The sequence below is a fragment of the Enhydra lutris genome, unplaced genomic scaffold, assembly GCF_002288905.1.
Source record: "Enhydra lutris kenyoni isolate GAN:26980312 unplaced genomic scaffold, ASM228890v2 scaffoldscaffold10, whole genome shotgun sequence".
Classification (NCBI taxonomy): Eukaryota; Metazoa; Chordata; class Mammalia; order Carnivora; family Mustelidae; genus Enhydra; species Enhydra lutris.
In genome coordinates, this window is record NW_019154094.1 from 7,880,728 (window position 1) to 7,904,281 (window position 23,554).

Sequence of the window (23,554 nt, forward strand, 5' to 3'; positions counted from 1 at the left end):
CTAGCATTGGGCCTGGTAGGGAACCGCCAGAAAGAAGGTTCCTTTGTCCCTGTGGAGAGGGCATTAACCAGGCCCTGGGATGCCTCCTCCACCCATCTCCAGCTGTTTGGGGTCAGCCTTTGGCGAAGACAAGCCTGAACAGACCTGCCAGGGCAATAGCTCTGAACCAGGGTCCTGCCCTCCACAGGTTCTGAGGTCATTTGTCTGGGGCATATAGTCTGAGAGTCAGGAATTTAAAAATCACCCCAGGTGTGTCTAATGTACAGGTTTAGAGCCTTGGTACCCAACATGGGGTCTGCAGACACTAGTCTAGATATCACCTTAGAGATTGTTAAAAGTGTGCCTCTCGTCCTAGATTTACTGAGTCAGAATCTGCCCTTTATCAGGATGGAAGAGGGGAGCTCATGGTCCTACCACATGGCCTGGTGCTGAGGGTTCAAGTGGGAGCCGCTTGTCAAGGCTCAGCGTGGGGCACAACCAGCACGCAGCAAATGATGACCGTCAGGATGCCACTGGGCAGGAAGGGGAGGTGGAGTGGGGTTTGGCAGGGCCACCTAACTTGATAGAGCCCTCTGCAGTCTGCTTCTCGGAGATGTGTCTCTAACGCAGTCATTTTCAATGTCATTTCAGCGTTTCCAGGAGACTGGACCCCAAGGAGCCCCCGGGTAGCCAGAGAGCAGCTTCCCCAACCCCGAAGCAGGCTTCTGCTACTGGTCCCGGCCGCGAGAGCCCCCGGGAGACAAGGGCACAGGGCCCAGCAGGCCAGGAGGCTGATGGCCCCCGCAGGACGCTGCAGGTAGACAGCAGGACGCAGAGATCAGGGCGGTCCCCCTCTGTGTCACCGGACAGAGGCAGCACCCCCACATCACCCTACTCCGTCCCCCAGATCGCCCCCCTTCCTAGCAGCACGCTGTGTCCCATATGTAAGACCTCGGACCTCACGTCGACCCCCAGCCAGCCAAACTTCAACACCTGCACCCAGTGTCACAGCAAGGTCTGCAACCAGTGTGGGTTCAACCCCAACCCTCACCTCACCCAGGTAACCACCTTCTGCGCCGGGTCCCCCCACCTATCTTCCCATGCCTCCCTCGGTTCCCTTCCCCTCATTTATTTATTTATTTAAAATAGGCTCCATGCCCAGCATGGAACAAAATGGGGCTTAAAATTACACCCCCAAGGGGCGCCTGGTGGCTGCATCGTTAAGCATCTGCCTTCAGCTCAGGTCATGATCCCAGGGTGCTGGGATTGAGTCCCGCATTGGGCTCCCTGCTCGGCGGGAAGCCTGCTTCTCCCTCTCCCACTTCCCCTGCTTGTGTTCCCTCTCTCGCTATCTCTGTAAAATAAATAAATAAATAAATAAAATCTTAAAAATAATCACAACCCCAAGATCAAGACCTGAGTTGAGATCAAGTCGGACACTTAAGTGACTGAGCCATCCAGGTACCCCTCTCTTCCCCTCTTTACCTAACTCTCTTTTCCTGGTCATTTCCCTTGGCCACCGAAATTTGTGCCTTCCTGGCTCCAAGATGTGGTAGCAGAGAACAGGCCTGGCTGCAGATCTCTGGAGGGATTCCTGCACCTCCTGAAACCTCGGGCAAGGTCCGAGCAGAGAAGATGCTTTCTTACCCAGTGCAAGCTTGACCCAGAAAAATGGCCTTAGAGAGGGCCAAAGACAGACTTCTGGGTAACTTTTCTCAATGGATACTCATTCGGAGAGGGCCACAGGCAGCTGCACGCTGGAGAGGAGGCAGATATGCGTGGCTCCAGGCCAGCCTTTCTCCCTGACAGTAGGCACTGGAAGGGGGTGCTGGTAAGGGAAGCAAGGTTTTAGGGGAGGCGGGAAATGGCCTTCCAGTTGAGCTCTGTGAAGGTTCTCTGGGCTTCCATTCCAGTTAGCTGGGGCCTGAGGTGGCAGAGCAGCTAGCCATCCTGAGAAACAACCCTGGGGTAGAGACCCAGGCTAGGAATCAAGCATTCACAACGGGTGACAGTGTCCTACTCTCAGTAAGACATCACTGCAGGGCCATTTCCATGAGATTGGCCTCCATTTTGCCCCCAGAGGACCCTGGGTCCTCAGCCCCATCCTGGCTTTGTTGAGGCTGCTTTGGGTTGACATGGGATGTTCAGCCAAGCCCCTGGAGGCTCTTTTTGATGACCCAGAGGCTGGTGAGCTGGTAAAGCCAGGGCCAGGCCTTTGAAATGAACTCAGCAGGTTTGCCAGCTTCCCCCCTCTCCTCTGGAGTAACCCAAAGAAGTCTCTGGTTCCTCCCCCAGGGTTCTGCCCTAGGGCAGGGTGGAGCCCAGCTGCTACAGCCACAGGCCTGGTTGCCTCTGGGACAATCAAAAGCAGAAGCCGTTTGGACCTCGTGGGTGGGGGGATGAGTGAGAATAATTGTTCGCAGGTCGGGGTCTATTTGTGACATGAGGTGCCGTGGGTGTGGGATGTGTGGTTTGCGAGAGGTAAGTGTGAGATTCTGAGGAAGGAGTTGCCGTTGTGGGGAGATGACTCAGTAGGTTTGGAGTCGCTCCTGGAGTGTGGGGGCTTCCTTGAGGAGGCGGGCACACTCGTGATTATTGCATCTGTGATTAGAAACAGGCCAGTCCCTGCGCTGATCGTTAGGTAAGTGTTGGCGCTGCAGTACTTAGAACAGCGTGATCCAGATCAGAGAAGCTCACCTGTGTGTTTCTGCCAGCGAGAAGCCAGAAACAGCTGGCTGGGAGCAGTGAGGTTTGGCAGGCAGGGACGAGATGCTGCTGTGTGCCACCCCCCGCGCCCCCCCCCCCGCCCCCGCCCAGCTCCGTTCCAGTGTGGCCGTGCCCCTCTGGGTTCCAGCCTCCCTGAGAGGCTCACTCAAGCCCTAGGGCCTGAAGTCCTCTGGATGAGGTGGGCGGAGATCAAGGGAGAGCCACACGTGGTGCACCGGTTTCCTGGTGGGCAGCCCAGCCCTTGCCACGCAACAGGCTCCCCCAAGCCCAGGACCTTGGGTGAGGTGGGAAGGGAGCCAGCCTTGGATGTGCTGAGAAAAACAGCCGAGTGGGAGGACCTTGGCGACACTCAGTCCATCTGCCTCATTGTGCTGGGAGGAGGCCGAGGCTCAGGGCCAGGAAGGAAGGGGCCTCAGACTTTACGGCAGATTCACGGTGTTTGGTGAGGAGCAGGCCTCCCCGCCAGGTACCTCGAGCAAATGCCGAGCCAGACAAATGCATTGGTTCTTTGCCGTGAGGCTTCTCAGGGCTTCGGCTTCCTGAATGGCACCACGTGGCTCCAAGACAGAGCTGCAGCCAGCAGCCTTTCCCAGACTTGCTTTCGCAGAACATTCAGGACTGATGTTCCACGGCATCAGTTTGGGAAACGCTGACCTAGTGCATTCTCCAGGTTCTCAGAAGCTGGTGGATGCCCTTTTCTGAAGGCGTCTCCCAGCAGAACCTTTTCTGCTCCAGAGCTGGCTTTCAGTGGGGTTCCTGTCAAGATGAAAGAACGCTTGGCCTGTTTTCCTGAGAGGCCGGTGGAGCCTACCTCTTCAGTCGGATCGGTTGGTCTCCAGCAGAGCCACCTCCCTGGTCACGTAACAAGAAAGCCAGTTTGTAGGTTTTGCTCGCACACCCGTTGATCCATCCTGGTCAGAACATACCTGTTCTGACCCCTAACTTGACATCATGTGGGCCAAGAAGGCTGTTTCTGGGATTCCGCTGGTGTGTGTGGGCTGGGCTCCTGCCTGGCCTGAGGCTCCGGGTAGGGCTAGGGGCTGGTTCTGAAGGGCGCTGTGTCTTGGTAGCAGGGGCTCAAGCCAAGCACCTTTTCCAGGAAGCCCAGCTCCAGTACTCACATCACAGGAGGAGACGTGCAAAGGGACGTGGTGCTTGTCCCCGCACAGACGCACTGCGGACACTGGCCATGGGGTGGGGGGAGCATGCTGGGGACCCTGTCTGGGGATGGGCATGTGTGTCTGAAACCGCTAGTGTAGTGATGTTCAGGCAGGACTGAGGCAGGTGGGGCCCCGCTTGCTGCCCAGAAGCTCACCAGAGCCTCCTCAGGGCAGGCCGGCACAATTCTCAGCTTCCTGCTGGCAGGAGTACTAGAGAGGGACAAGGGCCATGCTCGTGACTTGGAGGGCTTCATGGCCTCTCTGGGACTGCTAACAAAGTTGCCCTCAGATCTTTGGAAATGGGATCATGGAAAACGGACCTTCCTTCCCAGGTAGAGAGAGAATCCCTGCCTCTTCCCTCAATTTGCGGCCCAGATGAGGAATGTGACAGGGCCACCGTGCTGAAGGGCTGGGTGAGGGCGGGGGAGCAGAAAGGAGGAAAGCAATGGCCACTGGAGCTCGGTGAATTTGTCTTTCCACCTCACAGCATCTGTCGGGAGTCTTGGGCCTTTCACTGGGTCTTCCAGAAACAGCAGATGAGGTGTGGAGAGGAGACTCACAGGTAGAACCATCCACCCCATTCGGCCAGAGCTGCGGCTGAGATGTGGAACCCCTCCTCTCCTGGCCAGCAGGCCCCGGCTTCTATCCGTTCCCAGGCCACCGGGAGGGTACTAGGCTCACACAGACGTGGCGCCTGCCATTCTTCCGCCCAGGCCCTGGATGGCCAGCTCCTCCGGCCACGATCCCTTCAGAGGTGGATGCCCGCCCATGTCCTTCGCTGGGCTTCTGAGGCCTGGAGCACGTGGAGACTCGTGCAAGTCAGGGAAGGAGCTCAGAGCACTCTCTGTTTATAGCCCGGGAGATGAAGTCTTGGGAAGCCTTGGCTGCTTCAGGGCCGTTTGGAGCAATAGAGCTGGGGACCCAGAATTAGTAGTGGGCTCTCTACTACTGTAGTACTCTCGCACTGTCTTCTCCATCCACAGTCCGCTTTTGCTCAGAGCAAGCAGGGCTATCTCAGCCGCTCTCCATGGTGAGGCCATTTCTTTTCAGAGTTCTGGTGTCCTGGAACTCAGGGAAGATGAATAATTTAACCCGTTCGAAATCATGACAAAAGACTGGGGGTTTCCTTGTGGGGGCTGAACACCTGTCATCACCCTTAAGAGGCCCTCCCCATGAGAACACACTGACCAGGAAGCCAGAGGCATTAGTTTGTGAGCCCATTCCGTGCCCAGTGGTGGGGAAAAGGCAGGAAGATTGTTCCCTTCTCTCCCTGGACGTGGATCCTTAGCAAAGTACCTTAACTTCCCAAATGTCCGGTTTCTCTAAAAGAGAAGCAGGGGGCCAGGGAAGCCAGAAGCAAAGTCTGGTGGCTTTGCTGATACCTCATGCCTGCTCAGGCCTGTTAGCCCAGCTCTCCACTCTTCAGTGACTTGACGTTCAGACCTGCCACTCCTTTCTCCTCCAGGAGGGAGGCCCTTGCTGCACAAGTCAGGCTCTTTCCTGAAAGCTAGAGAGAGGAGATAAGGCACAGCGGTGATCCTGCTGGGTGCAGTCTGAGGGTGAGGTTTGTGGGGGCAGTGGGGGTGGGAGTGAGCTGCTGGGGAAGATGAGCTGTGGCCAGAAGCAGCCCAGACCTCCCAGTCCTCTCAGGGGCCTCCCTGTCCCTCTCAGAGCAGCCCAGCAGCACATCCTGGCCTGGAATTCCTCCAGATAGGAGTCTGGCCTTCCCCTAGGAACAGCGTCACAGGAGCAAGGGCTGTGCAGACTCAGGGCTGGTGGCCTGTCCGTGCTTCCAGATCTGACTGGCAGAATTGTCCCAGAGCAGCACCTCCGGCCAGCAGCCCGCACCCAGGAGGCCCACCAGCTGCCCCAGTGGGGAGTAGCAGGGTTCCACGTTCTACCCATCTGAGCTCATCTGCCTCCCGCCTCCCTTGCTCTAGTCAGAATCACTCAGAAGCCCCTCTAAAAAAACTAGAGAAAAATGATCGTGGTCTTTCTTCGCCTGTTCCAAGGTCTGGACTTTGCCAAGACCAAGCCAAGGATATATAATCCATTGTGCAACCCCCTTCATCCCCACTCCATGGGCAAGCCTTGGGGTGAAGCACTTACCCATGGTGGGCGGTGTGGAGAGGGAGGTTGATGAAGCAATGGCCATAAGCCTTTCCGCTGTTGCCTGCAGCCCACTCCTTTCTGGCAAGGGCCGGGGCACCAGATGGCCCGGGGGAGGTGCTGGGAGTGCCTCACGGATCCCTCCGCTGCAGCCACCAGCCTTGCCCCCTTCCCTCTGCTCCTTCCTGGCCACACTGCCTCGTGGGCCAGTAGGGGACGGGGAGCAGGTGTTAGGAGGACATAGATCAGCAGTGGGCTGAGGAGAGGCAAAGGTGTCCCCCTCCCTCCTGGGCCCAAGGGGTGGTGGTGTCTGTACACGTGCCCAGCCTTCCCTTCTCCACCTCCACACCCAAAGGAAGTGGGTCTCCAGGTGGCAGGCCCTTTAGGAAGCCTTTCTCCTACAGTACGTCTGGTCCTTGGGCAGTTTACCTCGAAGAAACAAGTCTCCAGGTCAATAGGGAAATGCCTGCCATGCTTCAGTCTGTCCTGGATGGCCAGCCGCTGCCAGTCTCTGCTCCCAGGACACAGGACACTCGACTTGAAAAAAAAAAATAAATAAATAAAGTGGGAACAGGGAGAAGGAGCAGAGGGGAGAAGCAGGAAAGGGAGGTGGTGGAGAAAGCCCGGAGGCAGGAATGGGCAGGGAGGCAGGAGAACTCGGTGAAGTCACCAGCTGCTGGTAACCTGGGGCAGGCCGGCCTGGATCCACCGTCAGCAGGGGGCCTTCTCCCTTTTCCTCATCCTTCCTTCCCCTGCAAAGGCTGTGGAGGGCTTATGGGAAGCCGGGAACTGTCCTTGACACTGGAGAATCAGGCAGAACCGAAGCAGCTGTGTTGCTCAGCCCGGTGGACCCCGGAGGCTGGAGGGAGAGGCGGCCCTTCTGATAACCATAGGAGCAAACATACGGTCAAAACCTGAGGGTCAGCTCTGAGGAGAACCTGGGGGAAGCCGGGGAGGGGGCAGGGCTTGCTGGGATGCTGCAATGAGACGGGGGGGGGGGGGGGGCGCTTTTACAAGGAGGGGATATTGAACTGAAGCTGGACCGTGGAAGGGGGTCCAGGGAGGCCTGAGGGGAAGTGCATGGTCTGTGTGAGGGCCCGGAGCAAGCCAGGGCTGGGCTAGCTGGGGGTCTGTGAGCAGGATCAGAGGACATGCGGATCCTGCTGGGGTCTGTAGATGGGATTTCAAGGGCATTAGGAAGTGGCAGTGGGAAGGTCAGATGTGCATTTAAAAACAGCTCTTTGAGGGGCACCTGGGTGGCTCAGTCAGTTGAGCGTCTGACTCTGGGTTTCGGCTCAGGTTGTGACCTCAGGGTCCTGGGATCAAGCCCTACACTGGGCTCCCTGCTCAGCGGGGAGTCTGCTTCTCTCCTTCTGCTCCTCCCCATGCTGTCTCTCTCTCAAATAAATAAATAAGTCTTTAAAAAAACACCCCAAACCCCACTTCTTTGAAAATTGATAACGGTGATGGTTGTACAACATTATGAATGGAATGAATGCCACTGAATTGTACACCATTTAAAATGGTCAAATGGCCAATTTTATGTTTATGTTGATTTGACCACAAAACTCTCAAAAACCCCCTCCCTTCGGCCCTGCTGCCGGTCTGGGTCCCCTGTGTGGAGATCAGCTCATGGGGCGGGGCTAGCTTCCAGGGCTGGGGCTGTGGGATGGTAGTGGACGGCCTTGACCGATTCCTGGTGGATTTTGGAGGCTACACAGACAGGTTCTGACATGTGTTGGACATGGGACTAGGCGCTAGAGAAGGAGAATGTTTTCATTTGGGCTGTATCAAGTGGGAGGCCCCTGTGAACCTTTAGGTGGGGTTCGGTCGGCTAGTCTACAGACCTGGGATTCGGCGCTGAGACTCACAAGCCTCTTGCCATCGGTAGACTTAACACTAAACATTTCAGTAGGCTTACCATCAGCTGGAGTTTAGTATTTGTTTGAAGCATGTGGTTTTATTTTTAGGTAAAATGTACCTATGATGACAGGTAGAGCTCAAGTGTAGCATTCTGTGAGCTTTGGCAAAAGTATGCCGCTGTGTCCACCAAACCCCTCTCTCAAGGTGGACATCCTTGTCACCCTAGAAAGTTCCTTCAGGCCCCCTTCTGGTCTCCTCACCCCTCCTCCAGAGACAACAGCTGTTCCAACTTTTCTCCACCATAGAGGTGTTGTGCTTCTTCTAGGGCTTCATAGAAACGTGCTCTTCTGGATAAGGCTTCTTGCCCTCAGCATAGCATTTTTTGAGGGTCGTCTATGTGGACAAGTCTTGAGAAGCCTGACTGAGGAGAGGCAAGAGCCCGGGCTGTAGACAGGAGAGGGTTCTGGGAGGCAGAAGACAAAGGCACTGAGTTGTGAGAGAGGCAAGGGATGCCTTGGGGTGTGGGGGAGGCAGTGTGCTTGAAGGAGTGGGGCCCCCAAGGAGGCAGGTCCAGATCCTGAGTGTGGAGGAGGCAACCCTGTTGTGTGGCTGCTCTTGAAGACATGGGCAGCAGGCCAGTGGTTTGAGCCAGAAGGCAGGGGAGGGGTGCAGGGAGGGATGGGGACAGGAGAAATTGAACCAGCCATTGTGGTTGGGGGTGAATGACTTAGTCAGAGTGGGAATGAATGAGTTAGCCAGGCAGCTAGGGGGGCCCAGGAGAAGTTGGGACAGACGTTAACTGGCAGTGGAGCCCGTTTGCCTGGTACCCATTTATCTGTGTGGGTAGAGGCCCAGAGAAAGCGGGTATGTGGTTGGATCTAGTTCCGAAGCTGACATAGGTCAGAGTGACTGCATGCTGACCATAGATTGAGCTGGGTAGGAAAAGATGTGAAGGCAGAGGCTCGGTGGTATCCCCATGAGACCCAAGGACTGCTACAGTGGGGAGGCCCAGGAAGTGACCTAGAAGGCTGGAGGAGGACAGGTACAGGGTCATTTTAGAGGAGATGGTTTGGGGTGATAATGGGTGTGAGGGTGAGGCCGGGGGATGGGCTGAGTCAGTGCGGTGACTGCCATCCACTGTGACGGTGGCAGTCGGTTCAGTGGGAGCCTGGGAGACAAGGGCCACAGGGCTTTTGAGAACTAGTGGCCGTGATGGTGGAGACTGGAAGGCAACAGCAGCTAGGAGGGGAGAAGGATGGGGAAGCTAAGAGCTAAGCCCAGGGGTCCCAGGGATTTTAAAGGGAGGGTGAGTGGTTACCACATTCTGAAGTCCAGAGAGTACGGTCTCTCCTGGACAGGGGGATGGAGGACCAAGAAATGTGTGTGTGTGTGTGTGTGTGTGTGTGTGTGTGTGTAGGGGGTTTGGGGATCCGGCTTGGTCAGGAAAGGATGTTTCACAGGGCACAGTGGAAGGCCTAGGAGGGAGGAGAGGCTCTCTAGGGGAGGCTGGGAAGAGTTGGACCCCAGAGGTGGGAAGCCAGGTGTTTGTAGAGATTAGCAAGGGGATGGATTCTTTCTGTTTCATGGAGCTCCAGGCCAGTGAGGACTCCCCAGCCCCCAGGAACTTTTAGATTCAGCCTCCTCTCCACAAATCCTGGCCTCACGTGCTAGGCAGTTTCTCGGGGCCTCCCCGATGGGCCATGTCTGGCTGATTCATTCATCCAACTCGGCGTTCATATGCCCCACCCTTTGCGACCCTGTGGCTCCTGCCTGCCCCTAAGCCTGTGGGCAGCCAGCTGCGGGATGGGGCAGGGAGTATGTCCAGTGCTGGGGGGAGAGTAAGGGGGTAGGCCAGCCCCGACTCCCTGCTCTGGAGCACTGTTGGTCCAGAGGCCGCAGTGGGACAGGTGCCCTCTGTTAAGGCCTGGCAAGTGACTCACAGCCCAGAAGAGAGTGGAGAACCATGCTGGCCAGTGGGACCCTCCCGGGAACCAGCAGGGGAGGCTTGTTTTTAAGCTGTTTCTGTACTGTTTGAACTTGTACCGAAATGGAAAAAAGCATGAATGCTGCGGCATCAGGCATGTCCGCACAGACCGATCTGACCACCGAATGCTGTCTCTCCCGGGGAGGGCTGGGCCTCAGAGACAAGGCGCCGCTCTCTGCAGGAAGGCAGGCTAAGGGATGTCTGCAGCCCTCCTTCTTCCTTGCTGGTGGGGAGGCAGGAGGGGAGAGTGGAAAGAGAATCTGTTGTAGCTGGGGGCCCTCAGAACCTCCCGGCAGCCTCGGAGGCGACCGTGAGGCAGGCTCTACCTCAGGAGCAGAAGCACATTTCCTGGGCCGCTTCCTTTTGGGCTATACATGGCAAGTGAGCCTAGGCCCCTGCCTTTGGGCCTGGGACACAGGGTGGCAAGTCTCAGTGCCACCAGTGTGCCCTGTTGGAGAGATGTAGAAGCCTCTCCCCCAGAGGACCCCCACTCCCCTCTCTGCCCCAGAGCCCTGGGGAGGAGCCGTGGGGAGCGGCCAAAGCAGACAGATCATGGCTGGCTGTTCCTTCGACCTGTGGTTCACAGAGCCCTCAGCCTGGTCCCCAGGCCTCTAGATCCTGGGTGGGCCATGCCACCTTAGCCGCCCTTCCATCCACTGAACAGTTTGAGTAAGGGAACATTTAAGAAAGGCTCTTCTTGGGATGAAAGTCCCTTCAGAGCCAGAGCCCAGGAGGCCCTGCCTTTCTGAATCCCTAGCAGGCTCCTGGCTGGGCAGGCAGCAGCTCTCTGTGGGAAGTCACTTTCCTGTAAGGTCTGCTTCTCCCAGTTCCAAAGCAGCTCGTACCCTGCACACCACACCGAGCCTCCCGTCCCTACTGCTGGTCAGGCCCTGACCGGGTTGGGGTGCGCAGGTGTCCATACCTCTGAGATGGCAGGATGAGCTTCCTTGCTGGCAAGAAGGGTTAACCTGACAGAAGCTAATGTCTGACAGAGCCATTCACCTCAGTGTAGCCCTGGGAAGTCCCCTTGGCTTACCTCTGGCTCTTGGGACACGAGTTCTGTGACTGGTGGCCTGCTCATCTCCTGGCCCTGCCAGGTCAGGCACATGGAGGGACTAGACAGCAAGACTCTAAGAGAAATTTCCTGTCATGCTAGTAGAAGGCCGTTCCCGTGATTCTGGTGGGCAGCTGAATGGGAGGGTGCCAAGTAGCCACAGACGCTGGTACAGATGAAGAAGGCTCTCACTGCTGCTGGTCCCAGGGCTGAGGAGTTTGCCACGGGCCTGGCTGTGTATGCCCAGCCTAGGTGGGCAAGTGGGCTGGGAGGTGTGGGGAGGAAGAGGCTGAGGCTGAGCTTCTCAGATCCAGCTCCTGACAATCTGTGAGGGAAGCCAAGGGAAGTTTTGCTGGGTTCAGAGAGCTCCTCTCCCAGTGTTCTCCCTGGGAGGCCTTTCCTATGGGGGGCCGTGCGGGGCCTGTCTGCCGGGCCTGAGCCTGGGTGGGGCCCGGGAAGGGTGTGGTCAAGGCTCCTCACCGTCTAGAAGAGGCTGGATAGAAATAGATGTGCCCATCTGGGCTATGAGTCACCGAGGGGCGTTTTAGCTGTTTCTTGGAGAGGTTCTATTTTAGGTGAGTGCCTGTGACAGCCTGGGTGACGGAGGCTGGGTAAGGGAAGGTTCTGGTGGTGAGTGCAGGAGTTTCAGTCCATGCCCTTATTCAACCCTGTCCAGGACCTGAAGGAGGGTCACTCTGAAGTCCCAGGATAAGGAGCTTTACCTTCCAGATCCCTCTTCTCAGAAAGTCCCAAAGTGTGCTGTGCAGGTGCACAAGAGCTACAGAGCCTAGGGTGTACCTGGGCACCCACTAGAGGAACTGAGTCTGGCTGCTGCCCTGGGGCAGTGCCTGGGCCTCCCCTCAGGAGGGTAATCCCCTCCAAGGCTCCCTCTGAGGGTGAGTGGAAATAGCTTGCCCCTGGGAGCTCCCACTTTGATGGGAGTGAGGCCTCCCTAGCCAAGTGGGACCTTTCTAAAGGGGTCTATGGATTGAGTCCCATGGATGCAAATTATTTCCTCTGAGGCTTTCTCTGTCCAAATGTACACAGAGCTGCCTTGGGTCTCCAAAAACATCTAGGTGAGTTGACGGTTCCCAGCTGGGGCAGATGACTTCATATCACAGTTTCTGAGGCATCACTCTTCTTAGTGTTTCTGGAACTGGGGTTGGTCTTGGAGGGCTCGTCCAGTGTTTTGCAGAGGGGACGTCTACCCCATGACTTGACCTGCATGAGGCTGCTGGTCTTTGGAAGAAGCAGAAAGGCAGAAGGCACCAGGCTGCGGCTCAGGAGTTGGGCCAGGCTGGCCGGGCTCATTTCACCCACAACACCGCTTCCTTGTGGGTTAACCACAAGAGCATGTGGTTAAATTGTATCAGACCTTGATTTTCTCTACTGTGAAGACCAAAGGCAAGGCTTCCTGTGAACAGGCCGTGTGTGGTGCTGGGCATGAGAGAATGCTCGCCGGACTGTGGTGTTCTCTCCGCCTCCGTGGCTGCTCTTGCACTGGGGGGGCAAGACAGCCAGGGCCGGGCTCCCCCGCTGCCAAATCAGCAAAAGCAGCAGCTGCACGGCCCTGTGGCCTCAAGGCAGAGAGCAGGACCGCAGGCACCCCTGAGGCTGGACATAAGCGGCTTTTTGCCTCAGGAACCAGATGGGACCTTTCCCTGGTGACTGGGCCCCCCCGGTGCTTTTGAAGGCTCTGGCTACAAGCGAAGATGGAGCAGCCTTGGCCTTGGGCCTCAGGTCTGGTTGAAAAGAAGGAGTCTCCTCACTGGGGCCCTGAATCTCCAATCTCATAGCTTGGGCCTCATGGGAACTGTGTCCCCTATTAATAGGGTGTTGGCATTGATCCCACTACAAGCCTTTCTGGAATGAGCCCTGCTCTGTGCCACACACACTGTCCTGAGAGCACCTCGATGCACACTCACGAGCTGGGTGGGGTGATAGGAGACTACCCAGAGAAACATAGCAGTAGATACTTCGGGAAAGAACGAGCACTGTGACGAGAATAAACTGGGTGATTAGCTACAGCATGCCTGGGTGGTCTGTCCCATTGCGTTGCCAGAGAGGGCCCTGAGGGGGAGATCTGAGGTCTGTGCAGCTAGCCAGCCTGGGGACAGAGAAAACTCTGAACTTAGAGGACTCCTGGGCCGAACAGGAGGCCCAGGGTCTCTGGGGTGAGACTGCTAAGCAAGGATGGCACGGAGAGAGGGATGGGCTAGGGCGTGGGCCATTGGGATTTCCCATGACAGGCATGGTGGAACTCCACTAAGGGATTTGAGCCCCTAAGTGATATGCTCTGATCCGTATGTAGATTTCTTTTGGCAGAAAAAAAATATCGTTGGTTCATGTAACTGGAAGTCCAGGGCTAGACTTAAGGCATAGCTGAAGCCAGGGAATGAAACAAAGTCATCAGATCTGCCCCCTTCTCCTAACCTCGTCTCCACTTCTTTTTTTTTTAAGATTTTATTTATTTATTTGACAGAGATCACAAGTAGGCAGAGGGGCAGGCAGAGAGTGAGGGGGAAGCAGGCTCCCCCTGAGCAGAGAACCCAATTCGGGGCTTGATCCCAGGACCCCGGGGACCATGACCTGAACCAAAAGCAGAGGCCCCAACCCACTGAGCCACCTAGGTGCCCCTTGTTTCTACTTCTGAGTCTATTGATGTCATCCTTAGCATCTCCCCAGATGCTGGGAAAGAAGGCTATTGACTGACCTACACCCATGTTCTTCTCTGAGTAATTCCAAAGGCAAAAAGACTCCCTCTCCCCTGTTGTTCATTTACCAAGTAACATGGATCAGTCCTGTTTGCAGGGTCACATGGCCAGGCCCGAAGCCCTTGCTGAAACTGGTGATTGGCCCAAGCCAAGTCTCGCACTCACTTTACTCAGCGAGGCGTGGATGCAGAGAGGAAAGTCCGTGTCCCTCACAGGAATAGCAACACATGCTTGTTTGTTCTAGAGGCACAGATTATCCCATTTTGTTAAAAAATGTGTCTTGCTTAAGAAAAAAAAAAAGTGTTTTTCATTCTATTTACATCATCACTGACATGGCCTTACTTCGCTTTCCAGATTGTCCGCATCTGTCTTGTGCCTTCTGCGATGCTCCAAGCTCCTCCAGGACAGGGGCCATGGTTTCATTTATTTTCTGTGCCTCCCTCTCCCTCCTGTTACTCTTCATTTCTCTATTCATTCTGCAAGTTTTTAATTGAACATCGATTGCCTTCCAGGCACTGTACTAAGGCCATCCTTTCCATCCTGGTTTATGTTTTAAAAGATTAGGCTGACTGCTGTGTGAAAATGGCCCAAAGAGGGCAACAAGGGAAGGAGAGAGACCAATTGGAGGCTTTGGGGGGTGTCATTGGTGGGGGAGGCCGTGGGGATGGAATGATGTACACAGATCAGACGTACAGCCTGCGGGCATGGGGGAGACCCTGCACAGAGGGGTCCGGCAGACAGCAGATTGGTGTTTGAGGGGTGGGGAGTGTGGGACTGCCCGTGTTCTGCTCCAGGCACCTGGCAGCTCCCAGGGGTGGGGGCCGTGCCCTCGGTCCCTTTGGCCCAGAAACATCTGAGCGGGCCTTGCTGCTCCTGCCTGTGCTCGGAGCTGGCCCTGCCTGCTGTGGGAGCTGAGCTGTGGGTACCACCAGTCCTGACCACCCTTGTTGACCCTGATGCTTCCTCCTCAGGTGAAGGAGTGGCTCTGTCTGAACTGCCAGATGCAGCGGGCTCTGGGGATGGACATGACCACGGCGCCTCGCTCCAAGAGCCAGCAGCAGCTGCACTCCCCAGCCCTATCTCCTGCCCAGTCCCCAGCCAAACAGCCCCTGGGGAAGCCAGAGCAAGAGAGATCTCAGGGCCCAGGGGGACCACAGCCTGGCCCCCGCCAGGCTGAGACAGCCAGGGCCACCTCAGTGCCGGGGCCTGCCCAAGCAGCTGCCTCTCCGGAGGTGGGGAGGGCGTCTCCTCAGCCCCCTCTTCCCGTCAAGCCTTCAACAGCAGAGCCCAGGCCACCGGCAGGAGAGGCCCTGGCCAAAAGTGCCACCACAGTACCCTCGGGGCCTGGTGCTGCTGAGCAGACCCAGGAGGGCCTCACTGGGAAGCTCTTTGGCCTCGGCGCGTCCCTGCTGACCCAGGCAAGTACCCTCATGTCTGTGCAGCCTGAGGCTGAACCCCAGGGCCAGGCTGCCCCCAGCAAAGGGCCACCCAAGATCGTCTTCAGTGATGCCAGCAAGGAGGCTGGCCCAAGACCCCCAGGCTCAGGGCCTGGGCCTGGGCCAGCACCTGGAGCCAAAACTGAGCCTGGAGCTAGAACAGGTCCTGGGCCAGGTCCTGGGCCGGGGCCTGCAGCCCTGGCAAGAACTGGGGGAACAACCAGTCCAAAGCATGGCAGAGCGGAACACCAGGCGGCCACCAAGGCTACTGCCAAGCCAAAGACCACACCGAAGGAAAGGGCCACCTGCCCACTGTGCCAAGCTGAGCTCAACGTGGGAAGCAAGGGCCCAGCCAACTACAACACCTGTACCACCTGCAAGCTCCAGGTGTGCAACCTGTGTGGCTTCAACCCAACGCCCCACCTGGTAGAGGTAAGACAGCGGGACCGAGCGTGTGCCCTAGGGCCTTGGTGAGGGGCCAGGACCTGGAGTGATGGGGAGCACGGGAGGCCTGGGAGCCAAAGAGGGCTGTAGAGAACCGGGTCTTCAGCCACTGCAAGGCTGTCCCGACATGGCCACAGCGGGGCTATGCTCCCTTTTCTGTCCCTGCCCCCGGCATGTTGTTCCACTCAGAAAACTGACTGGCTCAGGGAACGGGGGAAGGGTGCCTGCTGCTTCTGACCGGCTGACCAGTGTCCTGGGGCCCATCCCAGGGGTCAAGAGGCTTGGGAGGCCATGAACTGGCCACCCCATTCCCAGCTTTCATGGGCTTGGCCTGATGAAAGATGCTAATTTCCCCTCCTCAGGTAGCAAGAGCCTGAGGTCCCGTCCTGCCCTCAGTCTGAGACCCACCCAGGGCGTTGAAGGGGCTGTTAGGCAGAGGGCTGTGCCCCGTTGCCTTGGCTCCAGCCCAGCCAGGAGGGATCCACCCTCCATCGCCTCTTCTGAGGTCCCAGATGTTGATGTCCGCTTGTCAAAGCCATCGTCTTTGGGCCACATACTTTCCTTTGGCTGGGCCTGGCTCTCCCTGGTGCTGCTTGTGGGGATGCTCAGAGACGTTCTTCTTACCCATAGGGAAGTTTGAGGGAGTTCTGAGGCTGGGGCCTGTCTTCCTCCAGTCCTTGGTCCCAGGAAGGGCTCTGGGCACTGTGTAGAGCTGGATGGACAAGAACAGGAGGCCCAGTGTTCTCTCAAAGCTTTGAGCCCAGCCTAGCCGGCTCAGAAGGTGCAGAGGTTCCTGGGCATAGCTGGACAAGCCTGGACCTGGAGGCTGCTTCTGCTCCTCCCCTCACTCACTCTGCCCTACGGGGACAAGATGAGCGATTGGCTCATCTTGACAGGCAGCTGCATCCCCAGCTGTGTCCCCTCAGGAGATGGTCAAGCCAAAGCCTTTCTTCCTGCACGTGGGCAGCCGCCTGTGCCCTTGGGCTCCTAGGCTGAGGCACGCGTGGTCCATGGTGGGGCAGGAGAGCCTTGGTAGCTTATTCTGACTTGCCTTGGGTCAGGCCTCCACTGGAGCAACCCACTGTGATAGGGAAGACTGCTTTGGCTGTCATAGACCATATTTTCCAACACGCAGAAAGAGGCAACTCTAATGAAGACAAGTGACCTCCTCAGATGGTGACCACGTGGCCCTCCCGCCCCCATACTACCACCCTTTAAGCCCTAGATCCAGTAGTTCACTGGAGGACAGCTGGCCTGGCTAGCTGTGGTGGGGAGACGGCACCCAGGGGTCACCCAGGGGAGCCAGAGGAGCTCCCATCTGGAGATTGCCAGGCACATAGCACTGCCACCTGATGCTGGGGCACCCTGGGGCACCCTGATGCTAAGGGACTGTGAGTCCCCTTATCCCAGAGAGACCTCCTGGCCCACATGTCCTCATGCAGCAGGACGTGCACAGAGGAAAGGGGAAAACTGCCTCCGCCCAGGAGTGTAACGTTCCTGACAGCTCCTTTCAGCAGCCCTTGGGCCAGGCCAGGGGAGGGCTGATTGTGCCTGAGCAAGTCTCAGTCACAGGCTGACTCCGGGTGAGCACCTGGCTTCTGATCCGAGCCGCTCACCAGCTGCTTGGGTGTCCCCTTCCCGGACTCTGGAGCTGCTTCTTCTTGATAGCCCATGTCGCCCCCTGTCCCAGGTTAGTTTTCCAGAGGAAATTTCAGAGGGAAACGGGATCTAGTTCTACTGCTTCCTTCTTTGTGTGCTCTGGATTCCCTGTCTAGAAAGAAGGTAAAAGGTTTTACAGCTCCGAGACGTTGAGGAAAATTGTCGTGCGTGTCCTGCTGTCGCCATGTCCTGCGCCACTGCCACCTCCTTGGCCAGAACCACCCTCGCCCCCGCAGCATCTGATGGGTTCCATGAGCCTGACAGGGGAGGTGCTGGGGGTTCTGGTCCCCACCCCAAGGCCGCTGCTTCCTTGCCTTTTGCTCCAAACAACAGTCAGGGTAGCCCTGCTTCTCTGACTCCTTTCTCCTCTGCTTGGTTTTCTTTTCTTTTCTTTTCTTTTTTTTTGTTTTGTTTTGTTTTTTGTTTAGTGGGCTCCATGCCCAGCGTGGAGCCCAATGCAGGGCTTGAACTCATGACCTTGAGATTGTGACCTGAGCTGAGACCAAGGGTCGGACACATCACCACCTGAGCTGTGCAGGCCGCCCCATGGCCCTGCTTGTTAATGCTGCTCTCCAGGGGACTCCTGGGGAAGGGGTGGGTGGGCAGCCACGATGCCTGCCTCCCATGGTTCCCACCAGCATTGTTGCTTTTCTTCACTATAACCAGGCCACGGGCCGTCTTTGATCTCCCCTCAGCAAATGGCCACTTGACATTCAGAGAAGTTGTGTGCCTCCCTATGACCTACTTTGTGTGTTTTTGGTTAGAGGCTCCTGATTTCTCAGCAGGTGTCCTGGACACATCGAGCCTTGGGAGTGAGGTGGCAGGCCGGCAGATAGGGGTGGGTCTGCCCTGGCTGTGTCTCCCACACCTGGCTCACCGAGGCTGGCCTGCCAGGCTTGGGATGACTGAGCTGTCTCTGGGCTGAGTGTGAGGCAGAGGGACCCGTGTCTGCATGTAGGCCCAGAGCTTGAGGGAGGGATGGACCAGGGAAGCCTCACGGCCAGCTCCCCGCTCGCCTATTATACCGGCTCTGGCTCCACCTGAGACCAGGCTGTCGTGTTGGGAATTTTCTTCAACATCTCGGAGCCGTAAAACCTTTTCCCTTCTTTCTAGACAGGAAGTCCAGACCACACAACGAAGGAAGCAGTAGAACTAGATCCCTTTTCCCTCTGAAATTTCCTCCGGCGGGGGGGAAAAACATAACCATAGTGCTATTTAGTGAGTCATTTCATAATTAAGAGTTGTTGATTCCAAATTTTTTACCTATTTATCTTTCTGAAGGATAATAGTACCCTCTGGCTTAATTTTTAATTGGCTTTCAGTTAAAAATAGAGTTTGTGAAGAAATTAGTGGAATTGGAAATGTTATAGTAACACCGCCGGTTTCTGATCTTACTATAATTGCCAAAATACCAGCCATGCCCTTGAGAAGTCGGGCCTCCCTGGGCAAAGGGCCTGGCGCCTGTGATAAGTAGGGCTGGCCTGGGCTCACGTGAGGCAGGGCTGAGGCGAGGGTGTCAGGCGAGAGGCCAGCAGCTGCCTCTGGGGACCGTGATCTCAGGAGGCCTGTCTCCTCCCCGTGGCATGGAGGTTTCTTTCTTTCTTTCTTTCTTTTTTTTTTAAAGATTTTATTTATTTATTTGACAGACAGAGATCACAAGTAGGCAGAGAGGCAGGCAGAGAGAGAGAGAGGGAAGCAGGTCCCTGCTGAGCAGACAGCCCGATGTGGGGCTCGATCCCAGGACCCTGGGATCATGACCCGAGCTGAAGGCAGAGGCCTCAACCCACCGAGCCACCCAGGTGCCCCGGCATGGAGGTTTCTAAGAGAACCAGCGGAGACACCATACTTCACCTACTTAGGCAAGGCTGAGCACATAGTCAGGAAATTGGAACTAGAGTGTCCTGACAGACAGTCTCCGTGCAGGGAAGGAGTCCCCGTCGGCCCCCAACCCTCTGGGTGTGAATCAACCCTGTGGCCAGTGCAAGACCCTGGTCTCATGAGGGAGGCTCCATGGGAATGGACACGAGGAGAGCACAGCCCCGCTAGAAAGGCGCCCGCTGGGGATGTCAGGGAGGGTTCCTCTTCTTGGAGGAGAGGCCCAGATAGGAGAAGCTTAAGCGTGTCCGGACAGAGGGAGGGGCGGGGTGGCAGCATCAGGAGAACAGTAGCACTGGGGACAGTCATGCCCATAGTCCGGGGGCTGAGTCTTGGGCTCTTTATGTCTGGGCACCCCTTCTCTGGGTTTCTTGCCTGCTGCCTGTTGTCTGGCAGTGAGACTGGGGATGGGGATACGTTGGGCCCCGCAGCCGTCTGGGGGGGGGGGTCACTGTAATCAGGCTGACACGGGCCAGCTCTACATACCCAGATCGTGTCCTGCGGGGTCATTCAGACCGTGGCAGGAGGTGCAAGGAGGGTACCCAACATCCATTACCGCCTCACCGGGCAACCTTGGCCCTGGAGGCACAGTAGCCAGTGGTCCTGGAAGACAGCAGGGCTCGTCGGCCTGTGGGGTATGCCACGAACTCTCAGACAACTCGCTTCCCCTTCCTCACCCTGACCCCACCTCCCACCATGAAGTGGTGATTACCCTGGGGGCTACCTTCTTGCCCCCAGAAAGGAACTGGGCAGAGGGAGACAAGGGTTAGTGGCCATCAAGCCTCCCACTGTTCATTCCCAGGTCCCAGGTCATCCCCTGCCCACTTGCCAAGGGGGACAGGCAAAGGAGAAGCAGGCAGCAGCTCCCTGAAGGCTGGAGCTGGGTGGCGCTGGGACAGAAGAGTATAGGAGAAGGTGTACAAGTGAATGAATGAATGAGGGGATAGACCCTAAAGGGGAGAGTGAATGAACAAATGAATGAGTGGAATAATGGAATGAATGGGTAGGGCAGAGTGGAGCGGGTATGCTGTAGGGGGCAGAGATGAGAGCGGAGTGAGAAAAGAAATCAGGACCTCTATTCCAATCCCCAGGCACAGAGCCTCCCCATGGCCTACCTCTTACCCCAATCCCATTCCCTGGAAGACTCAGGTCTGGGGCCAGGGCTCCTCAGGCCCCTCCAGTCCCCAGCGCTCTGCACCCAGAGAGCTGCCGCAGGGCCTCCAGCAGCCAGGTCGGGTGTTTATTTTTAGCTCTTACCTCCCATGCCTCCCCCTGCCTGCCTTCCCTCCCTTCCCGGCCAACTGCTACAGCAGAGCCAGGAGCAACAGGGCCAACCGGGCAGCCCCTCCTGCAGCCTGGTGGCCTCCATGAATAGCATGGGAAAGAACGAAACCCTGGGGAGTGTGTGACCACAAAGGCCGTGCTCTGCTCGGGGCTGGGCCTCTGGGCTTAGGTGAGCAGGCTGTGCTCTGAGCCCCTGGCGTGAGGTCTCTCTCCGTTCAGACCATCCTTCCAAGGTGCCCTTGCTTCACTGGGGACTGTTGCGTCTGGGGCGGGGTCTGCAGGCCAGTAGGGGGCAGAGGTTGCAAAGCCACCAGGGCGAGCCAGGGCAGATGACCCAACCTCGAGAGGCCTAGCCTGGAATGGCCTTGTGCAGGGACCCAGAGTGGAATCAGGACAGCGTTGCCATAGGCCGCCCCCATGTCCCCCGGTCTGGCCCAGATCCTAACCCCACCTTGCTGATCCTGGGGCTTTTCTCATTTCCAGAATTCGCTTGGCCTCTGCCTATACCCCTCTTACCTCGCCAGGGTCTCTCTGTCCTCTCACAGTCCTCTGACCCAGGGGGATTTCCACTGTGTCCCCAGCGGACGTCAGAGGCACATGGGCAGGATTTCAAGCTCAGGCTCTGTGCTCTTCCATGCCCCGTCTCTCTCAGGGCCTGGGCTCAGCCTGTCTAGCATTCTCCCCAGACACCCCTAGGGGTGACCAAGCCAAGTAATTCCAACACCCATTGCTTCCTAGGGGATTGTGTCAGGGTACACAGAGGATCAGATAAGGTGCCCAGGGGTCAGTAGTGGGGTGAAGGCCGGCCCTGCAGAGAACAGGGTGAGTACACGTAGGACTTGTGAAGGGTCACCTTCCATCGCTGGGTCCCTCTGCTCAGGACCCATGCAGGCGATGGGGCCTCAGGGCAGAGTTGCAGCTCCAATCCAGGGAACTATCTCAAGGCCCAGAGCAACAAGGCCGTGGAGCAGGCCTATCCCTCAACATACACCAGGGGCCTCCCACCTGCGTGGCCTGGCCTCTGCTGGAGCCCAGGCCAGAGATGTGATATGTAGCCCTGTGGGCAGGAAACTAGGGCAGAATGATTGATGTGGCCTCTGCCACAGTGGCCTGAGGATGCCAGGCTGAGGGCAGGCACTCGGGGGGCACCATGCTTCCGAAGATCTGCCAGCTGGGCTAGGATCTGACATGGGCTCGGGGCAGTGTGTGAGGTCAGTGTACTGAGGCTGCTTGTCCACTTTGGGCTGGCGAGGGTCAAGGGCCACCTCCCTGCCCTGTCTCCTGGCTCTGTGGTCCTGTTTCTTGTGGTTCTCCTTAATGGCCCAGCCTAGTGGCCATGCTGCTGGTGGGAGCCTAAGTGTCTGGCCACGTGGGATGAGCACCAGCAGGAAGGTCAGAGCCTCCACGTCTCTGCTCCCTCCTCTAGGGTGAGAGCAGGCACAGGCATGTGGTTACTCTCTCTCCTACCTCACCCCTCTCTGGGCCATGACAGGGCCTCCGGTCTTGGCAAAAAGGAGTCCTGACTCTGGAGGAAGTTTCTGGGAGACATGCCCCTATCAGCCTCTGACCGGCTACAGAAATCACCCCCTTAGGGCCTGGGATGCTCAGACCTCACCCTTGTGCAGACAGCTGGAGCTGGGGGAATCAGAGTGCGTTTCTGGCATTCTAGGAACTTTACCACTCATATCTGTGTCACACTTGGATGACCGGTTTGGGGCTGTGGACTCCAGAAACGCTTCTTGACAGCAACCTCGGTGTCTGTCTTTGTCCTGGCTGCTTCTCCAGGCCCCAGCCCTGAGCCTGACAGAGGGGATGACCCCGAGGGTGGTGGACGGATGGCTGAGGGTTTGGTCCCCACCCAGCTCTGGAGGAAGCAGGGCCCCTGGCCCAAGTGTGGGCATACACAGTCCCCACCGGAGGACTAACCCTGAGCCCTGCGGGCAGGAGGAGGCTTCCACTTGAGAGTCTTTGCTGACCTTGGACAGGGAGACTTGGGCTGGGGGATATGGGCAGAGGGACTTACTCAGCCCCATCCTCCCAGCAGGGCTTCTTCCAGACAGCCTCCCCTGGCCCCAGGAGTCTGCAGCCCCTAGTTGGGAAGGGTATGGGGAAGGATTGGGTCTGGGGCCACTCCTGGTTTCAGGGGCTCTGGACTGTTGGACTCTGCACCAGCCCCCCCACCTCCCCAGACTCACATGCTGCCTGTAGCCTCCCCTCCCCGGCTGGTCTCCTTTTCTGGCCAGGTAAGAAAGCTCTCTACGGGGTAAGGAAGGGACCCCTCTTCTTGGTTTATCATTTGAACTCTGAAGGATGGTGAGGTCTGTCATGTGGGGTCTTTTTCTCCTTGTGCCTTCGGGGTCATGCTTTAGAAGACGTTCTCTAGCTTACGGTTACAGAAATAGTCATGGAAACATTCTTTGAGTACTTAAGGGTCTTTGTGATTTTCATCAACCCCTTCCCTTTCCATGTCCTTACAGAAAACCGAGTGGCTCTGTCTGAACTGCCAAACTAAGCGGCTGCTGGAGGGCAGCCTGGGGGAGCCGACCCCCCTGCCGCTGCCCACCTCCCAACAGCCCCCCGCAGGGGCCCCTCTCCGGGCAACGGGAGCAGCCCCTCCAAAGCAGAAAGGGCCACAAGGACCAGGCCAGCCATCAGGCCCCCCGCCTGCCAAGGCCAGTCCCGTGTCCACCAAGGCCAGCCCCCAGGCCAAGCCCGTCAGGGCTTCTGAACCCAGCAAGACCCTGAGCGGTGCCCAGGAAAAGAAGACAGGAATCCCAGCTAAAGCCGAGCCTGGGCCGAAACCCCCTCCGGAGACTACCCTGCCCCCTGGGACTCCCAAAGGAAAGACGACGCCCCGAAGGACTGAACCTGCCACCCCTGTCGTCAAGGCTGTTCCAGAAGCCCCCAAGGCTGGGGAGTCGGAGGTCAGTCCCACTCACTTCCTGGGAACCCTGGCTCTCAGGTGGTCTAGTCTAGGGAAGGGCTTGGTTCTCTGGGATGTAGGCCTGGTGCAGTCCCCTTGGGGCCATGGAGGAGGTAAGGGAGGCCTGGATGAGGCCCCAGTGGGCCTGGAGCCTGTGAGTTCTAGGCTAGTCCTGTGTCTGACACATAGTTGAATGCTCTGGTGGGTTTTGCTACCATTCAACCTCATAAAGTTGCTCTTTGAGAACCTACGACTGCTTGGGGTTCCCAAGGCCAGACACATGGAGGATGGTGGGCCATGGTGCACAGGGAGCTGGAGGGCCCCTTCCTCGGGGTGGACAGAG

General features: G+C 57.4%; 1 protein-coding gene across 1 annotated transcript in view; it reads left to right on the forward strand.

The window, feature by feature from the left end:
• The window catches only part of LOC111144357 (bassoon presynaptic cytomatrix protein), an 88,234-nt gene that overhangs the window by 50,382 nt on the left and 14,298 nt on the right, over positions 1–23,554 (forward strand). Inside the window, 3 exon segments of the mRNA XM_022498621.1 lie at positions 631–1,039; positions 14,562–15,458; positions 22,766–23,212. Of these exon segments, the coding sequence (XP_022354329.1) occupies positions 631–1,039; positions 14,562–15,458; positions 22,766–23,212 (1,753 nt within the window).